Source organism: Mesitornis unicolor, unplaced genomic scaffold, assembly GCF_000695765.1.
Source record: "Mesitornis unicolor isolate BGI_N332 unplaced genomic scaffold, ASM69576v1 scaffold13678, whole genome shotgun sequence".
Lineage (NCBI taxonomy): Eukaryota > Metazoa > Chordata > Aves > Mesitornithiformes > Mesitornithidae > Mesitornis > Mesitornis unicolor.
The window spans coordinates 27866-48193 of NW_010201229.1; the positions used below are offsets into that span (position 1 = coordinate 27866).

General features: G+C 44.2%; 1 protein-coding gene across 1 annotated transcript in view; it reads right to left on the bottom strand.

Moving 5' to 3' along the window:
* Positions 1-271: 271 nt before the first annotated feature.
* Positions 272-20328, bottom strand: part of TCF20 (transcription factor 20 (AR1)) — a 44398-nt gene continuing 24341 nt past the window's right edge. Inside the window, 4 exon segments of the mRNA XM_010190005.1 lie at positions 272-978; positions 4898-5025; positions 7999-8048; positions 15720-15813. Of these exon segments, the coding sequence (XP_010188307.1) occupies positions 4942-5025; positions 7999-8048; positions 15720-15813 (228 nt within the window). The 3' untranslated portion in view covers positions 272-978; positions 4898-4941.

Below are 20328 nucleotides of genomic sequence, written 5' to 3' on the forward strand. Positions count from 1 at the left end.
AAAAAGGCCAAGTGGATTTTTCTGATCAGTTTGAAGATACTTTGACTCCACCAACGTTCAGACCTCCTCTTCAGTTCCCCACCCTGGCAGGTAAACCCCATCCTCCTCTCACCTGAAAGGTGAAGGCAGCTTCTTGGAATGGTTTAGGGGTGTGTGTTGTTGCCACCAAGGGCAGAAACTCCTTTCCCCCATGTGGTTCCCACACGGACAAGGTGTACGGGATGCAGCAAGCAGCAGCTACCTCTCACTTCATGAGCCTCACGACCCGAGAGTCTCCAGATGTTTTCTAAGCTTCCACTATCAATGTATAGTGTTTCTCAAAATCAATAACCTCCCTACCCCGCATACACAAGTAGTGACACCCCATCACCTGCAACCATCTAGGCCTTCCTCCCACACCCTAAAAACAATTCATTGTGATTTTGTTTGCCTTTTAAAATTGAACTTCCTTGGATGTTGTGAGAAAGAAAGGCAGAGGAAGGGCAACAAGTCCTGTCTGGAGCACTCCCAGCTCCGCTGTTCTTTCCCACAAAATGTTAGGCTCCATGAGCCTTGATTTTATTTTGGATTTATTATTTACTTTAGCTACAGGGTTTTTTAATTTATAGGGGTTTTGTTAATTTTAATCAAAAGCATCAAAAGGGATATAGCGCACCTTTCATTTAAAACAAAGTCTTTCAAGACTAAAAAATAGATCTTTATATATATATATATTTATCCCTCCCTCTTTAATTCCCCCCACCTGTTTCCTTTTTCCCCCTCCCCTTCCCACTGTCACTATGGAGATTGTGTCCATGGAAACAGCTGGTTCAGACTCCTTGGTCAGATTCTGTGATGACATCAGTCTTGAGTGTGATGTGAGAATTGATGAAGGAAGTGCTGGCATTGGCAGGCACGTCGAGAGGGGGCATGGCTGCACAGTGGGAGAGATTCCATTCAGTCACGAATGTCCACCGCGTTTTATCTCAACAGCCTAACCTGAAAAACAAAAGTAAAACAGAGATATAGGAGTGGTTCCTTCCCACCGTCTATCAACACCCCCCAGGCTTCTGAAAAACCCGCTCAGCTGCCTACCACAGCAGCAACACCAAGAGCTCTTTAGTTTTGTGGACTAAAAACAGATGGAAGCACAATGATGAGTAGTCCATAAAAGCAAATCCATGTGATAAAAAGTATCTGACAACCAGCAGGAAATTAAATTAAATAGCCCAGCTATGGAGGAGGTTGAGGATGACAGGACGATCTGTGGCCCTCTTACAGAGCAGCTACCTTCAGCAGCCAGAGAGGAGTGCGTTTGCCTCACGTTCACTCCTCATCTTGACTATGAAAACTGGAAACACAGGGGCCAAACACAGTCACATGTGGTGACAGCCTCTGAGATGCCACACTGCCCCTCGGGGACCAGACCCAGGTATTTTCATATGGGTCACCAAGGAACCATCCACCATCTCACAGTGGTTTTCAGTGAATACAGAGCATGAAAGGAGTACCAAAGTTACAGGAGTCCAGCCGCAGGGACCAAATTTGGGAAGCGGCTACATTTCACGGGCTAAAGGTAAAGCTGCAGTTAAACTAATTGGAGGGCAGGTGGTATTTCTTTCTGCTGCCCTCTTGATCTAATTGTCAGGTTATGATAATAGCAACAGTTCACGGAAGGACTAAGCTTGTGATGCATTTCAAGACAAATGTGGAAACACCCAAGCACTTGGCACGCTCCTTCTCCCTGTCCAGAAATCCTCTGAGGCGAGAAAATGAACTTCAGGAGTCTGCTAAGTTGGTGGAGGCTCAGTTCAAAAGATAAACTGCAGACAAAGTTAAAATTGCATTTCTCTAAGCTATGGTTCTCATTCTTAATCTGCACAGCTGAGAATGCAAAGCTTGAATAATATATCCCTTTCCTCCCTTCTCCCATAACACAAGTAAGCACAGAAGCTGTTTGTTTATTTAGCAAGGTTACTTACTTTGATATAACTTAGATAAATCCCTCTCCACCAGCTCCTGAGCTTGGGAAAAGGAAAAAATCTCGCAGCATAAACGACGCATATGGAAAGCAGTTAACAGCATTAGAGGTGTGCCTGGGAACAAAGTACCACCCATGGTCATTCATAGCTGGCAATTAAAGTCCAGGATCCCTAACTAAGTGTGATAGAGAAATCAATGTCGTTCTGATTATCAGCGCGCCAATCAGATTACATCCCAGCAAGGTGACCTCTTGGCTGCAAATATACCCTCGGAGAGCGGCGCCCAGGCTAAGAGCAAAGCCAGGTGAGTACAGACAAAAACCAGACGGGTGAACCGTGGAGCTACAGCTACAGAGGAGAGGAGGGAGGACTGAGGGGGTGCAGGCAGCTGAGCTTTGTGGGTTTCATTGCTGTGCCGCTGCGAGCCCTCGCTGAAGACACCTCAAGGTCCCGCTGCTGTCGCTGGCTCCTGCACAACTGCAGCGCGCCCGTGCCTGGAGTGGGGCCAGAGCGCAGGGCACTGGCTCAGAACGGGAACCGCACCGAGTCCTTCCCCACTCCTGGACACGCTCCAGAGCAACGGGCTCGCTCTTGCAGCTGTTCTCCAGGTCTGGGTTTGAGCCAAATGCTCTGGAGGCAACTGGCTCCGGGAGAGAGAAGCAACAGGGACAGAAGGCACCAACTCGCCTGGACGTCATCCAACACGTGGGATTCTTCTCAACTTGCTGGGCCTAGGAGTGAACCAGGACTGAAACAGCCCAATAAATCCAACAGCTGAGTGCCCGTCCTGCCTTACGCAGAGGTCACCAGAAGGGCAGCTCCTGTACTACCTACACTGCTACAGAATTCCTCCAAACTTCTTAAATTACCACAGTAATGCAGCTTCTTTTTGTTGTTGTTTTTTTTTTTTTTAAAATAATTGGTTCTTTTAGATTTGTGAGGTTTTCGTTTTGGCATTCAAGGTCAGGTTGGAGACCTTCATCTTTAAGACATTCTCAGGGAGAGGCTAAACAGGACCTTTGCATAAGAACTGCTTGAGGCAAAAGTGGATTTGGGATGAAATGACGCCTTAGAGATGTCTGGAGCACACAGTGACCATGATGCAGAGATTCCACAGCCTGCAAGGTCTTAAGCCAATGAAGAGTTAAGCACTGGACAGTTAATGCAGGAAAAAAAGCTGTGTAAAGGTCTCTGGGACACAGCAGTGTTCACCAGCGCCTTGAAGAAATGGCCAGAAAAATAATCCCTGAGAAGACTTCTCCAGTGTTACTGTCTGTGAGACATTTTATGAACAACAATATGAATTACTGCTTTAACATTATGAATGACATTGCCTTTTACACTTTAAGGAGAAGAGCAAAGCTTAAAAGAATCCCAATGACCTTTACCATGGAAAGAAAAAGTTACTCCAATGATGAACTTTAAATACTGTTTGCATGGTAACTGTTTTAACACCACTCCAAAGCCAAGAAAGAATGCTGTTAAAAATGAAAAACCACAGGACACAGCAGAGCTAAACCAAGTCAGTCTACAAAGCGCTTACATGAAACACTACCTGTTTCCTGCTACTGCACTAAAAACCAGAAGTCTCTGATTAATCTCTCATCCTTCACAGAAAACACCATTAGAAGCACTTCACAATTACTTAACTTGAGACACTTGTAAGATTTTAAGGTAAGGGAAGTGCCTGGGAAGCGAGGGAATGGCAGTGAGGGAAGGGGGTTGTTACAATCAGCGCAGAGGAGAGACAGGAAAGAGCAACTTCACCTGCGTGATTGCAAGGAAAAGACAGAGAAGCAACCAGCTTGAGTGAGAAATGCAACTGAGCAGTGAGAGGAAGGCAAGAGACCTTCCTGGACTGCAGTTTATGGGTAAGAGTGCTAACAAGCATTAATTTGAAACCAAACACTTATTTCCACCTGTGGCAAGGCACTTGGTGGAAATGAAATAAGAAATCTCGGCCTCATCCCATTCGCTGGGTGCAAACTCCCACCTCTGTGCTACTCCCTCCTCGTGCCAGGGTATTTGCCCAGTGAACAGTGAACCAGATTAGGAAAACGACCCAACTCGGACGCTAACATGACAAAATGCAGTTTCGGCCAAATGGAGTTCCCCAAGTTCACCCGTGGCTCTATGAACGCTGGGGCTGGAGGAGGAGGGAGGGAGGAAGAGTCGCGGCAGAGCTGGGGCATGAGGGCACCACTGCTGCTTTCCACGGCAATGCTGCCTTATGCTGACTTACGGCAACTACAGCCCACCCTGCATCCAGTGAGGGGACATAAGGGACCAGAATAATCATTTACAAACTTAGGAAACTGTGGCCACTTGTGGATACTGTTCCACCTTCTGTCACCCATGTCTGTTTCCAAAATAGAGGAAAATGCTGGTCTGAAAGGAATGTAATGGGCTCCTGATAAGATTAATTTACTTATCTCTGTATTCACGTTTCCAGAAAAAAAAAAGGGGAATCAAGATTACAATAATCTTGAACTCATCAGTATTAATTCCTCCTTACATACCAAATTTAAGAGACTTTGATCAATGTATTTATTTATGCGGAAGCTCACTACGAGCTACTCTGCGACTTACGGAAAAAACCTTTCAGATCCTTATGGACATGACCATGGCAACATGAAAGGAGATTTCTACCACTGGTTTAGCTGGGAGAGTAATCAGGCAGTTGTAAGAGCCAACAGGCTTTGCCTCTCACCACTAAACAGAAGGAACTGCTGCAGAAATACAAAGAGAGTGCAGTTACTGGCCTGAACAGAATGGTAGCAGTGACAAAAAACCCAAAAAAACCTCCCAAATCAGTTATTACAAATTTTCTGAATATACCCAAGAGCACTGTGATTTCTCATAGAAATGGGGAAGGCGCTGGAGGTAAGGAGCCACAGAAGGCAGCAGGCGCAAACTGGACGCTCTCCCCAACTCACCTGTGCTTGCTTTTATTTCCATTCCCAGGAGTACACTTCCCCCCTCACCCCCGCTCCGACTGCTCTGTGCTGAGGCTGCCTTTCACCATCTTGTTCTGCAAGGAGGGAAGAGAGCAAGGAAGGAGGGGCTGACGAACCGGCAAGCCAGAAGGAGGAGGAAAAAGGAAATGAGGGAGAAAAGGAAGGCAGGGGCAGGGAAAGTGAACACACAGAAAGTGAGAGAGAGAAAGAGAAGTCAGTATTGGAACCAGACACAGATTTTTCAGACAGAGTTTTCCCTGTGACAAAAGCAGGCAATTCGGCAAAAGTAAAGAGTTCAGGATAGGAAAGCCTGGTTAATTTTAGTAAACACAGAATTTAACACAAAAAGGTAGAACAAGCTGAGAAACATCACTTAAAATTGCCCCGCAGACGGCTTAAGACAACCTGAGACTGCAGTGCTACCAAAAGGTGAGGTATCCCATCCCCTTTACACCCTCCTCAGTGCCTCGGCATCCCCATCAGTTGCATTGCGACAGCACTCGCTGCGATGCAGGCACTCAGCTAAGTTGGATTTGCGAGAGGAAGCTGACCCTTCAGAAGATGATTAGCTTCCAGACAGCGTTCTCCCTGTGATAAAAGCTGCTATTTTGCAAAAGGAGCACATTCAGGACATGGATGGTTGAAGCATCAATGCTGACAGAAGGAAATGGGAAAGCTCACTGGGGAGCGCAGGGAAAGACAGGACCGGTCCCTCCGGGCTTGGCTTGCTTACGCCTGAAGTGTCAAGCGGAGGTAATGAGGCAAGAAGCACCTTTGCTCTCCAGGAGCCACTTATTTTGATGAGGTCTCTTTACCCATGTGAGGCACGGGCTGGAAAAGGACAAGAGGCACTATACTGGGGAACTTGTTGTTAGCAGATTTATAAAGTTAGTTCTTCCACCCATTAGCTACAGAAGAATGAAGTATTAGACAGCTACTAATTAGCTACTAATGTTAAACTGGCGTTACCCAAAAGCATAATTTTAAATGGTCTAATCTAAAGCCCTTCTTCCTCTCAATTGCTCATGTTCATATCACGCAAAAAATTGATGCAATTTGCTCTGCAGTCATTCCAGAGCAGTGGTTTTGAACTTTCCTGTTCCTCCTGCAATGGAGGGAGCAGGGTGATGCTCTACCCTGCTCTGCGGAAGGATTTGGAACAAACCAGTGACGATCGCTGATCCACAGGGCAAGGGCAGAGTCACAGCCCAGCAAAGAAATCTCTGCTTGACTTCAAACAAATGATTCATGTCTCTACCAAGCAAAAGCCAAATTTCAGTGACAAAGAAAGGCTGCTGGTGTTGGAATTTCCATTTTCCACACAACACAGAAAATGATCTGCAGTGAGACAGTTTTTTAATAAAACTCAAACCGGTATTGCCTCATGAAGCACCTTTATCAACTTAATTGCCAGTTTTCCCCCTCCCACGCCCCAAGATTACTTGAGAAACCAATGTGCCTGCTCAGTATCTTCTCTAGGATCTCACACAGTCTCTGGACTGTGTAAAATGGTTGTTTCCTTTCATGGCTTGAGCACCATCACCGCAAGTACTCATATACATCAGCAGTGACACAAGCCAGCTATGAGCAGCTTTAACGCTGTATTTCCCTGTAATACTCCAAGCAATGGGCAGCCAAAAGACAGCACCCTTCGAAGACATAACCCTCCTGTTCTCTTTAGCCAAGTGCCCAAAATTGGGCAGGGGGTGGCACTGGAGTAGCTACATTCCAGAGTAAGGGGAGCTCATCCTTCTCTTTTTCATTTGCCAAGAGCTGCAGGTTTGTGCAGCATTAACACATCCATTAAAGCTTGCCGTACATTTGCAACATTATTCAACAGTTGTGCACAATAATTTATTTCCTTTTCTAAGATGAAAAGTGGGCCAGTTCTGGATAACAGCCTGAACGCGCCCAGAATCTTCCAGCACATTTTAAATACATGTGTATAAATGCATCATATTGTGACAGAACATCCAGAAAGGAACATGAGACTAATTCTTGTGTGTTTACAAAAGACAGATTAAAGATAGTCTGTGGAGACAAAAGACCACCAGATGTCAGTCTAATTCTAGGCAGAGAAGAGATTTGCAGACAAGGACTAAATGGAGACTAATTCTCGCTAGAAAGCAACACAGTTCTTCCCTGTTATCATCTGCTTTCCAGCATAGGCCATCCACACCCTTGCACCATTCCTGTTGCATCCACCTGGCCACAAGTATAGCCATTTTCTGGATATTTCTGAGCATTTAAAACTGCTGGGCTGGGATCCACAGCCTCCCAGAGATGTATCCTCCCTTATGGGCTAGGAGGGCTATTGCGTATCTGTAACAAGAGTGTATGTGTGTGTGTGTATGTGTGTGTGTATGTATACGTATATGTATATGTATACATACTGCCTGCCTTGTCTCCTCTTTCCATACAGATAGAGTCCAGCTCTTAGCACCACTGTGTCTGCAGGCTCCAGGGAAGGATGCCCAAACCCTAGGCAGAAGCAGCATGCTGAATCCACCTCTGAAAACAACGATGGCTCCTCTGAAGAGTCAAAGATCCACAGAACAACTACAGAGATAAATGGTAGAACTCCGTCTAGTTACTACCACTAAACTAGAACAAGGTGTTTCAGATTCATCACTACATTGGTTCAAGACGTTGTCTAAATGCTGTGAAAAACTGGTCACAACTTTTCCATGAGCCATTTTTCTTCCTTTTTGCATCCTCAGTAAATCGAAGGAGAAAACCCACAGGTCTCAATGTAGCACTCAAACAGTAACAGCGAGCAGCGAACTGATTCTATCAGGGAAGACAGGAAATGAAGCTGGGCTTTCTAAAGAGTCATCAAGGATCTAAAGAACAACTGAACAGATAGGGCAAAACTTCATTTATCTTCTTGAAGTCACTGTATTCTTCTCAAGTCGGTGTTTGCTCCCCAGAACATACCACAAGCACACATCACAGAAGAATTCATCTTTGTAGATGAATCTCTGACTGCAGATGTTATCCAGGTATAAAATTACTAACCCAAATTTAGATACCAGAAGAGGGCAGCAAAAAACAGGTCTAATGGAGGAGATGATTCTTACCTTGTGCTTGGGGCACCTCACTGAGAAATTCTCTTCGTTTAGTAAACAATCTAAAGGAGGAAAAGACAGCAATTCATTACTTTCTTAATAAAAGCCAACTTGATTAATACATCACATGTGATAATTTTGCCTCACAGGTATGTATTTTTCATTCAAAGATCTCTTATCAGAACACTATCTTATTAGCAGATCCATCCTTTCCACCCCCAAAGTTTTAGCAAGTAAAACTACTAAGCACCCCAAGTGGCAATGTCACTTGGATTATCAGGGCAAGTCGAAGCACCCCCAGTCTCCATGCTCCTCTGCATAAAGTAAAAATCACAACAGCAAGTCTACAAATCCTGTATCACACTCCCCTCCAGCTATTCCACAGCCTTCCTTGCTGCAGCACAAGGAAGATGGGCACGTTCATCCAATGTGAACAGATGATCCCCGCTTTATTCTTCATAGGAAAATCGATGCCTTTAATCCTTACTCCAAGGCCCTGCCAACATCAAGTGGAGAAGGGTTGTGACTCTCTAGGTATGGGTGTCTATGACAGTTTATTTGCAATCCCAAATCCTGGTGATCAGTTTACACTTTGACACTATGGCTGGTAGCCAGGTCACTCTCATGCTGCACTCGGATCTGCTTCCAGGACTCATGCATGTGAAGTCTCTATGATCTAAGAAATAATTAATGATTTGAACCTATTATGGAAGATGGGGCACCTATGCAGAACTGCTTATTTAGGAACAACATAAGCAACACTGTCATTTTAAAAGCATTTCTTTAGTGACACTGCCAGTGCAAGTGTTGCTTCCCCCTCACCCTCCCTCCCAGACGATGCCTCTACGGATGCTGAGTGAGCATCTCCCTGCGCTTCACTTGTGCCTTCCAGATAACCTGTATCTCTCCCTCACAGCCAAGTCACAAAGCAGAAGCACTCTCCCGAAATAATTCAGCTGCCTCCCCTGGGCACCCTGATCTGCAGAGCCACCTCTCAACCTGCCCAAACTTCTGATACTGCTCTTTCCAGCTGCCTCATGCTCCCTGACCTAGCACCATCACCACCTCAGCAGGTCCAAGCACCGCCACCATCCTCAGCGTGGCCGACGTCGTGAGAATCCAGCGAGGTGCTTATGACCTCCTGTCTGCTCCAACCTACCCAAAAAGCTAGCAAGTAAAGCTGCACAATGGTAAATAAAATGTGCTAATTTAAAAGGCTCTTAAGTATGTAGCATAACCAGCGCTACCTGCTGTTTCAATCTGCTGGAAGAGTTTAGCAGACAGCAGGAGACTGCAACTAAAGCTTGAGGGAAAAGCTTTCTAGACACCCAAGCTTTGGCAGAGCATCCCTCTACTATGAAACGCTTATGTTTCAACACGGATGCCTCTGGCCTGAATCAAAGGGAAACAGCATGCAATGGGCTAAGTTACTTCAGAGATGTTAGCAAAGGGGAGTAAAACCCTTAATCCTGCCATGGATAACAATTTCAAATGTGGCACTAGCAAACAACAGGAAATAAATAAAATGTTGTCTTATTGTAAGGGCAGGAATTGTACATTTAGAGTACAGCATGAATTATCACTGCATAATACAGCAATCATCAAAAATACACAGAGCAATCATCAAAAATATACACAGTATGTTAGAACAGGATGGAGTTTTCTTTTTTCTTGGAAGCCCAGCATCGATAATGAATGCATTTCTCTAGCAAGTACATCAGAAAAGGAGATCATACAAGGATCAGGAAGAACTGCCAGAATTCTCGTACCTCGCGCCCAATCTGTGTATGGAGCTCAGTTTCTTACTAAGGCTGGCGTTTTTGTTGCAAATACTAATAGCAGATCCAATTAATAGCTTTTTTTTTTGTTTCTGTTAAGGGACAACTATGAAAAATTTCATCAGCTCACTGCAGAAAATCAGCTGAATACCAATAAGGCAAAACTTGTTCATCATTACAAAGCTGGCCTGGATTTCAGTCAGCAGTTCCAAGTATTTTATATTGCAGATTACAATTCATCATGAAGTCACCAGACAGAAAGCTATGATCAGCTCATTGTGGCAGAAAGGGAAAAAGAGCCGAGGCTCGTCCTTGTTTGTACAGATTTTTCTCCATAAAGTAGTCAGGGAAAACCTAAAACATTTTTAATGGAAGCAATTACTCTTCTGCAAGCTTTATACTTTGTCTCACCCTCTGTGTTCTGCTTGTTACTCATCTTCAGTGATACTTGTGAAGACACAGGGTTTCTGTTCTCTGAAAATTCATTTTATTTTGCTGCTGGTCTTTTCCTAATTCACAGTCAAAAATCTTTCATATGTGAAACTGCCTACGATACATGTTGTGGGGACAAGCGTGCTGCAACCACCAGGATCTGACTCCAGGTGGAGAGGAACAAGCAGAGGGAGAGGATACAAAATTTCAGAAAACAAAGATCCTGTTTCCATGGAGACGTCCCTAGGACTAAGTTATCTTGAGACATCAGAGGCTCTTCATAAATTTGGACAGACGAAAGCCAAACGCAGACAATGTTAACCACAGTAATTTCCATCTAAAAATTACTTAAGTGGCACTACTGATCCTAAATTTTTATGCAAATGGCTAAGAGGAGTTCAGTGCTTTGCACCCTGTATTGTCAAAGATTACTTTCTATGATGGGAGATTAAAAGCAAGCCTGAATTAGGCTACATGAAAGCATCCACATGGAGGAACTGGCAGCTTATGAAGCCACGCGCCTCGCATAGCGGCCAAATAGCAACAGTGGTGCAAAACCTGGCTCCTCACCAGGGTGGGACTGGAAGGTGACCACTGCCACAGGAGTCAGAGCCCAGGTCACACTACAGGGCCAGTGCTGCAAGGAACTGAAGTCGATTTGAGGTATTTCACCCTCTGGTCCTTCACCAAAAACGTACTGCCCTTCAAGTGAGGCACAGTAACTGACAGGGCACTAACCTCTAATCCACGCCAATGAAAAGGTAAAAACAGGCTCACAGTGCAACCGCCTGGGAGTACAGCATGCAGCCCTCATCTCAGCTAAGGCATGGTCACTTCCAGGGCCGGTACAGTCAAACACCAAGTGTCTATGGCTTGAACATACAGCTGTACGTCCTGCAGCCAGCAGGGCGAGGGAGGTGATTCTGCCCCTCTACTCTGCTCTGGTGAGATCCCACCAGGAGTACTGCGTCCAGTTCTGGGGCCCCAAATGTAAGAAGGACATGGAGCTGCTGAAGCAGGTCCAGAGAAGGTTCACAAAGATGATCAGAGGGCTGGAGCACTTCCTTATGAAGACTGGCTGAGAGAGTTTGAACTGTTCATCCTGGAGAAGAGAAGGCTCTGGGGGGACCTTATTGCAGCCTTCCAATTCCTGAAGGGAGCCAACAGGAAAGCTGGGGAGGGACTTTTTACAAGGGCAAGTAGAGACAGAACAAGGGGGAATGGTTTTAAACTGTAAGAGGGGAGATTTAGACTGGATATTAGGAAGAAATTCTTCACTGTGAGGGTGGTGAGACACTGGCACAGGTTGCCCAGGCAAGTTGAGGATGCCCCCTCCCTGGAAGTGTTCAAGGCCAGGTTGGATGGGGCTTTGAGCAACCTGGGCTGGTGGGAGGTGTCCTTGCCCATGGCAGGAGGTTGGAACTGGATGATCTTTAAGGTGTTTTCCAATCCAAACCATTCTGTGATTCTGTGATTTTATGATACCCTAAAAAACACTCCAGTAAGTGTTTTCTGGTTTTTCGTTTGCTTGTTTTTAAACATACAAAACCAGCCGTACATACTCCAAAAGCCTGAGAACCCCTGTAAACATCAGCACCAGTTTCCGAGGATTCAGGATCTGTCCCAGATCCTCAATGAAGCAAGGTGGCAGCATCCTTCAAAGCAGGACAGCCAACTTCAAATGAACCCAGCACAGAGCTTAAGGAAGTTGAGACATTTCTGTATCTGATTCACTACAGAAAAAACAGCAGCACTGCATAACCAATAAAAAGGGTTTACAGGCAGACAGGAGGCTGAGGAAAGAGAAAGGAATGCTGATTTGCTTCTCAAGGAACCCTACATTTTCTGCTTGGGCATAAATGAAAATCAAGTCCTATTCCATATACCTTGCTTTTTACTTTTATACAGATTTATTGGAAGAGCGCCTATAGATTAAGACAGCTTGATTACACCCACAAATAGAACCAACTGTGAACAAGGTCTTTTACTGTCACACCATCAGGCTGAATTTTTGAACGCTGAGAATGTACTCCCAACCTGAGCTTCTTTTATTTGTTTTGGTTGAAACCTTCAGCTAAAGCAGCCTAACCATTTCCTTAAAACTTTCTTGGAAAAAGTTATTCTGCCCATGCTAAACATCCCTGCAAGTTTTCTCTGAAAAACTCGAACATACCCTGATTTGCAGTAGCAGCTGAATTTTAGCTAGGGCATGCCCTTGCCAGCTTACCACAGAATCAGCAAAGGTAACTCTCTGCAAAGAGGGAAAGTGATTTGAATCTGCACAGCCTCAGAAGATTTTTCTTAGATTTTAGCAGCTGGATCATTTGACAATTCTAACAAATACACTTGTGTTTGGGGGTGAGCAGGTCTTTCTTGCAAACAAACCTCTGGCCTGAGACTTAGGCACCAAAACCCCTGAAGCTGTCAGGGAACACTCGTAAGGTTCAGGCAGCCTGAAGGAAGGTGACCATCTCACAACTGCCAAAGGGGAAGCACAGGTCCAGAAGGCAGCAGAAGTGGAAAGGTTATGGAGAGAAAGAACCTGGAAATGGAGAAAGGATGGTGGCAGCAGGAGGAGAAGAATAGTGCTTGTAGAAGTGAGGAGCAGGGAATTAAGGATAAGCACCAGAAGGTGGCCAAGACTGAACCAGGATTTATTCAGCCAGAAGACTGGAGACAAAGAATTAGTGGGATATGGCACAGAAAGGTAAAATAGAAGATGAAGGGCAATATATAAGAGTAAACAAGAGACTAGCAAGGTTTTAGTGTGACAAGAAGCCAAGTTAGGAGATCCAAAGAGAAGTAAGAAGCCCAGAGATGAAAAACAGAGCTTGGAGCAAGAAAGGAGAGGAGGAGTTGAGGAAAGAGCACAGAGAGGAGGACGCCAGAATGACAGCAAGAAAACTGGGCAAAGGAAAAGTCAGAAAGGAGTAGGGAGGACTGGGTCTTACAAAGAGACTGGAGTAAGAAATTTGAGAAGAAGAACCCGAGACCAACTAGATAAAGAGCCCGTGCCTGGTATGAAGAGCCAGAGTGAACATGACAGACACATACATTCTGAGGAGGAAGAAACAGAAAGGAAGATGGATAAAGAAACAAAGATAAGTCTTTGTTATCCCTAAATTATGCTCTTCCTGGAACGGAACCACAGATTCACCAGCTTTACCATCTCCTCTGCTATTATTTAAGTAAGTCTGTGAAACTCACAGTCCACGTATCCCATCTCCATGCAGCTCTGGCAATTCATCGCTGCCGTGTTACTCAAAGGAGGGAAATGGGCTTGGAAGGGTGTGCTCTGACAGATGGCCGTGTGACAGCATGATGTCTTGTAACAGCATTAAAAGAAAATGAAGTAAGCATAGCCTTGGAACTTGAACACAAAAAGCTACTCTAAGATAAACCTCAAAGGTTGCAAAGTCAAGACAAACGCGAGGAAAAGCCAAATATAACATAGCCCACTTCTACATACTATATGGGAGACATATTACATGACATTTACTATGGACTAAATTAGGATGACCATATACTAGTTTTTGTACAGGACACTGCCTCTTCCGTGCATGACACAGAACTGCTCTTGGGAATCGGTCATGACTGTGCAGTAAATTTGTCATCTGGAGGATCCTACCGCATTTGCTGAAGTGGAGTAGAGTTAATGAAGCAGGTATATCTGAAGAAAAAGGACAGTATCTTAATTTTGTTACCTGTGTTTAGAACACCCAAAATGCTACACGCTGTACCTAGTAATACAAGGATTCAAACTAAGCACCCAAAACTATTGGGAACATTCACTAGAATTTATTTTCTTTTCCCCATGGTGTTGAAAAAGGAAGGTCAGAAACCAGAAACAAATTACTAAACACAGTATGAATGCAAACCTGATGATTCTGTCTCTTAAATGTACTGAAAATAAAAAGTTTATTGAATGTTTATGAAACTCTGAGGCATGACAAAGGTGAAGACCACAGAAAATTCCACTTTCAGAACTGAGATTAAATCACGTGCAGTAAACAAAATACAGAATCAGTGAGGACAACGGATGCTCACGAATCAGTACCCTTCATCCTACAGGCTGAGGCAGGGCCTTATGGGAAGAGGTGTCAGTCTTTAGTAAGGTAATTACTGTTTAATAAGATACATTCTTAAGAGACCAAAATTACACTTACACAGACACCCTTATTTCTGGCAATTTTTTGAGTGTGCGATTTTTGCAACCTGAATACTACTACTCTTAACACCTCATTTAACCTAAAATCAAGGAGTCTTCATCTATACTGCAGTACTGGTAGCATTCCACTGCAATATTAACTTCATTAAAAACATTTCTATTGGAATAAAATGCAATGCTTCGATAGGGTGGGATTTCACAGTGAGAAGTGCAATGCAGCCATTCAGAAATGAGCATAACTACTTCAAATACTGCAACATTTGGAAAACAGCATAAAATAGGTGGTGAAACAAGTGGGCTGCTGTGGAAATGGGATAACAAACAGGAAGTCTGCAATTTTTTGCCAGTCAAGAGTTGTAATCTTGAATCCTTACCTGCTTGTTATCAGGATATACTTTGTATGAGAGGAGAAATGAGTCAGAGAGGGCCGGAACAGTGGGACACTATTCATTCTGAGCTGGGATATTTTTACCCAAGAATAAAGTTTATCTCCATGAACAACTTTCACTATTGTGCACAAAATGCCAACTCATAACCCCAACTCACAATTGGAGACAATTCAAAACTCACAGTAATTTTTATAATTTGTTACGACACAGCTTAAGTAACATTCCAGTCTACTCTCCCCTTCGGTTGCAAAAGGGGAGACCTTTCAGAGAACTGCACAACCCAAACTTTTTGCTCCGTTTTACTTTCTAAACTTCTATAAATAACATTTTAGTCATACTTTTCCCCTGCAACCACTTGTCCTGTCTTCTATACAACCTGTGTTCATATGAAGGGGACAATTCATCTCTAAAGGCAAATGCATGCACAGAACTCCAGCCTCTTCCTCTGATCACTGAATAAATAGAGCAAATTCTGTAAGGATATAACATGCAAACCATTAGCTTGTCCTATGATGAAAACTGGACCTACTCAAGAGACTGGCTGCAATGCTTCTAAGGAGGGAGAAATAAGGTTGTGCTGCAAGTGGTACTGACGATTTTACAAACAGTTACTACTTGAAATCATTACTATGCCTACCCATAGGAGTATAACCCTGAAAGAAGAAACGCCTTTCTGGTTACTTGCACCTTTTTAATAAAGGGTTTCTATTTGTCACAGAAGACTGGTCAGTTCTCATATTGCAGCCAAATTTCAGCCACTGTAGCTGCGTTTTCCAAGCACGGGCTTTTTCTGCACTTTCAGGTAGATGCTTTTTCATGACAAGCTCCACCTTGCCCCAAGCTGTTAATGTATGTTGTTTTCTGAGGCCATTTCTCACTGTTTACACTGTAAAGCGTCACAGAATTCTTTAGTGTCGTATGTTTTGAATTCTCACGAGATACATTTAGCACGTCATGTGCTCTTACCTGCATCGATGGCACATGGGTAATGGTATCGGAAGGAGCAGCCTTTGTTGTAGCAGCCTAAGGTGGCTCCCGGTTCCTGGCAATGGGAACATTTCTGAAAAAGAAACCAAGAAACAGTAATGAAGACTGCAGTCATCTTTCCCAGCATCTGTATTTTCCTGGGATTTTCATGAATTTTATCAACACCATTCCAGCACAGATTTCTCGAGTATCGCAGTGTCAGACTGTATCTTTCCACACCACACAAAGAAAGGTCTTTTGAACAGGCAGCAAACACGAGGTCTTTCAAACAACAAACTTTTCAGCTGTGCCAACCAGGCAAGCGATACCAAATGTTTGAACCAACCACTCAGAAAGAACTTGAAACACTTCTCAAATCCATTTCACTGGCCTGTGTTTCAGTACCTGACAACGACATCAGTGCTAAAATTGGACAAAAAGAGCTTTTTTGAATCTACAGCAGCTTTAAGATGAGAATTAGCATGACAAAGCATGATTTAGAAGATACCATTAGTGTAAAAGTAATTTGGTTACATCATTTTCATTATCACTAGCAGTCCAAGAAGATCAAGTTGAGTATTTTTTCCCAGATGATCAAAAAAGGCTTGCTGGGAGCAGGAGAAGATGTCCTCAAGGGAAAACACCTCATCATCACAAAAATGGCACATCTCCAGAAGAAACGCCCGCAGTGCTAGAAAGATGCTCATACGTTTACTCTCAAAGAGGTGACACTTATCTGATGACCACGTTCAATTCTCATTTTTTAAATTCTACCATCTCAACTGGTCAATGGTGTATTTAACCATATTATCAGACAGTTGTGAACGCAGCAGAATGAAAGCAACTCACCATTTACTTCATCCTGAGTGACTTAAGGCCTGACCTAGGGAAGTAGCCTATTGCACATCTCCTTCAGGCAGCAACTTTATTTCTTGAATAGACAGAGTAAGTGACTTTCATTAACTAATCAAACACTCTGGTGAAAACTGATGTTTGACAGGTTGACATTTTTCCCTTCTAAAGATAAAACAAGGCTGAGATACAATTACTATTTGAAAATTAAAATGCAAATGCACTACTGACAGAAAAAGAAAAATTACCTACAATAAGTTTTGTGTCATACTGAAGAAACACAGGAATTTTGGTCTTGCTAATAAACAGGTTAAGGCCTCCTACAACTGATAAAATTCACCTTGCGCTCAGGCTGTAAGCAGTTGCCTTTGGTCACTGCATGATGCCATGATCCAAACCCTGTCTGCTGGTGTCAAACCACAAGTGCTCTGTTAACACTATCAGCAAGCTACACCTGTACCGCACACAGAGCGGATGTGTTCCAACCAGCACACACCTGGCACTGGCCAAAAGCATGGGGTTTTCCACCGTATGGGGAGGCCCACGTGCCAAGGTGGTCACATCGGCCAGGCCACATTTCTTCACATCCCTGAACACCACACACGTGGCAGAGGAGGTCTGCAGAAAAGATACGGTCAAAGATAACCACAGCGAAGCTCCTTGCTCTGCATAGCAAACAGCGTTTTGGTTACAAAAGGTAAAAAACCCACTAAGAATACGTGACTCTTCCTACTGTTCTATGCTACGCAGAGATGCCTACAGTCTGTATTTCAATGACTGAAGGAGGATGAAAGCAAAACGAGCTCCAGCCACAAACCAGGTGGCCCTCTCTGAATCAAAGCAGATGCAACTTAACAGAAAAGCTTGTGAGACGTCACTTCTCGTGACATCTACAACTGCAGTCACGAGTACTGCCTTCTCTTTTCGGATATGCCACAGCATCCCAAGCCTGATCTTCAGTGCTCCCTATTAAATCACATCTATCTTCTAAGCAATGAATGTGGATCACGACAAACTGTTGCAGTATTTATGATGTAAGGAAAGCATCTCCAAGGCCTAGAAAGAGACACCCAAGCAGCTTATTTCTGCCTGTCAGAACACAAACGCTAGTTTCCAAAGGTAAAAAAAAAAAGTATGGACCTTAAGCCAAACTGCAATGTAATTCACTCTCTCATGGGAGTAAAATCAAGTTTCACGTATAGAAAATGTCTCTTCCCGGCCATGAAGCCAACCCTAGAAGAGTATCACGTACTGGCAACAGTCCCAGATTCACCAAGCCAAGTACACACAAAGTGCAGCTTGAGGAGTTCTGAATCAGTGCTCTTTACCTGTCTGCTTTATTCTTGGTTTCAGATGTGGCTGATTGAGATTAATTATTCCAAGAGGACACAGCCCAAATTGACTATTCTTTTTGAACACTGAGAGGAATTTCAGGTTTTGTTCCTCAGAGGCACCCTGTCCCCCACCCCCGTTATCTCCTCTTTGAAGCACCATCACGCTGCTGCAGAAGATGTCGCTTCTTCCCTAGAACAGCGTGTCCTGTGCAGGGCAGTCAAGAAGAGCACAAGAACCACAGCACCAGAGATTAAACTGCAGCTGTGTAAAATATTTCTTACCACTAAAAAGGCACGTCTTAAAAGAGGGTGCTGTCACAATACAACTAGCAACATTTTTGACACTTTTCCAAATGATAATTTTAGTCTTTGAACTTACTTTGTTGCATGCAGTGTGGCTCATCTTGCTATTCTGAAACACACAGCAGAAATAGAGGCATTTTTACCAATTTTAAGTGTGCCTGTAGCGCTCAGCTGTGAACGGGTATGGATAACTTTCAAATCGGTTGTAGTTAGGACCGATTAGACAGGAAAAACGGGTAGTTAAGATGCTAGAGCATGAGCATCAAGCCTTTATTTTCCTTTTTTTAAAAATCTGCCAGACCAAGTAGATTATTACCAAGGTTACCTGCAGCTACGCCCACAACAGCAATTCCCCGGTGGACTACAACGCCACTGCCTGCTCAAGGCAGAGATCATCTGCTGCTGCTGGCTCCCCTGCTGCTGAACAAGTCTCCATCCTGGCAGATGCTTCTGCTTTTCACAAGCCACTGACAGTCTAATGGCCCCATTTCTTCTACCTCCTGGGACCCCCGACCATCTGCTTCTTTCAAGGGAAGCTGGGGGAACCACATACACAATAACTACTCTTTTCTTTCGAGTCCTTCCTTCTCGACGCACCATGGAGCGACTGAACAAAGCAGACACCCTACGAAGCCGTACGCTTCTAAACCAACTTACGAGTCTATCACTTGATCTTTGAAAGTGACTATCATCCTGTACTGCCAATGTGGTTTCCAAATATATCCCGGTGTCTCTAGAATGACAGAACAAAGTGACTGAAGATTTCTGGATGGTCTCAGTCTTCTTTTGCAAGACATCACTGCTGGGCCTTAAAAGACAAAAAGATGCCCAGTTCCTACCAGTACTTTTTGTGCCTTTGGTCGAAACCCTCATCCTTATATGTTTATATTACAGAACAAAAAGAAAAGAAAATATGTACACTGCAACTGGAAAACATCCTAAAACCAAAATAAAATCACAGACCTTCATATGGAAAATGTGTGAATCTGGCTTAATGACCATTCACCATCCTCTTTGGTCCACGAGCAAATTTCCACCCAAACCCCACCATTCTGCAGTCATTCACCAGCAGATGGTAGCAGCCTGCTTGTCACTTGTAAAGGAATTATAGCATCCTTAGCCAGGGAAACAGCACTCAAGCCCTCATGGGAAGAGAAATTCCTTTTGCTCAGTAAGCAGCCTGCTTAACCTCTCCTGCTTGAAAGAGCTGAAGGCTGGTACTTGGAGTGCGCTCCCAATGGGAGGTGCCAATGGAGAGTAATCATTGCCAGGCATCTCATCAACTCCTGGCTTAAATTAAAAAAGGGAGGAAAATAAAGAAGAAGAAGAAAGACCACACAGCAAAGATTGATTCAGAGGTCCTATCTCCACCATTCATCTCTGGCCACAAGGCACATATATCTCACTTAGAAGAGGCTGGAGAGACTGAGAAGTGCCATTTAGAAGAGACACTCTAGCCCTTGAACTAAATTATCAATAGTATTAAAGCCAGATACATTGTCTCTACCTCTCCATGCTATCAGCAGCCCATTTCTTCTTCGCTACAGCTCATCATTCTCTGTCTACCAAAATGAAGTGACGTCCAACCTGGAAATGGGAACGGCAAGGGGACAGCTACCACAGTGGCAGCAGAACCGTTCCGATTCATTCAAAATGCTAAACCACCCACTAGCTGTATTTCTTTTGCTTTAAGGTTGATTTTTTTCTTTTCCTCTGCTGCAACCTATTTTCCTTCATTACTACAAGAGTGAACTCTTCTGACAGCACACTGCTCTAAATGTAATATATAGGGGTGTGGGTTCTGGATACCTTCTTTTGCCTGCCTCAGTTCTGTACCCAGCTGCACATAGGTGTTATAACAGGAACATGCCCTGAGCGACCTTCCTTCCTCCTCCCAGCCAAGCACAAGCTCTCAGGCTTGTGAAAAGAAGTGCCCCAAGCTCCTCAAATAAATCGCACTCCCTTACTTTTCCCTTTGGTTTTGCTCTGGCAGAGGTTGTGCCTTTGCCTGGGAGTACTGGAGTCCCACAGTGGATGGGGTTTTGCTGGTGGGAGGACGGGAGCCGCTGGACCAACCCTTCCAACAAATTCTGGGCAGCAGCAGGATCAGCTGCGCAGGG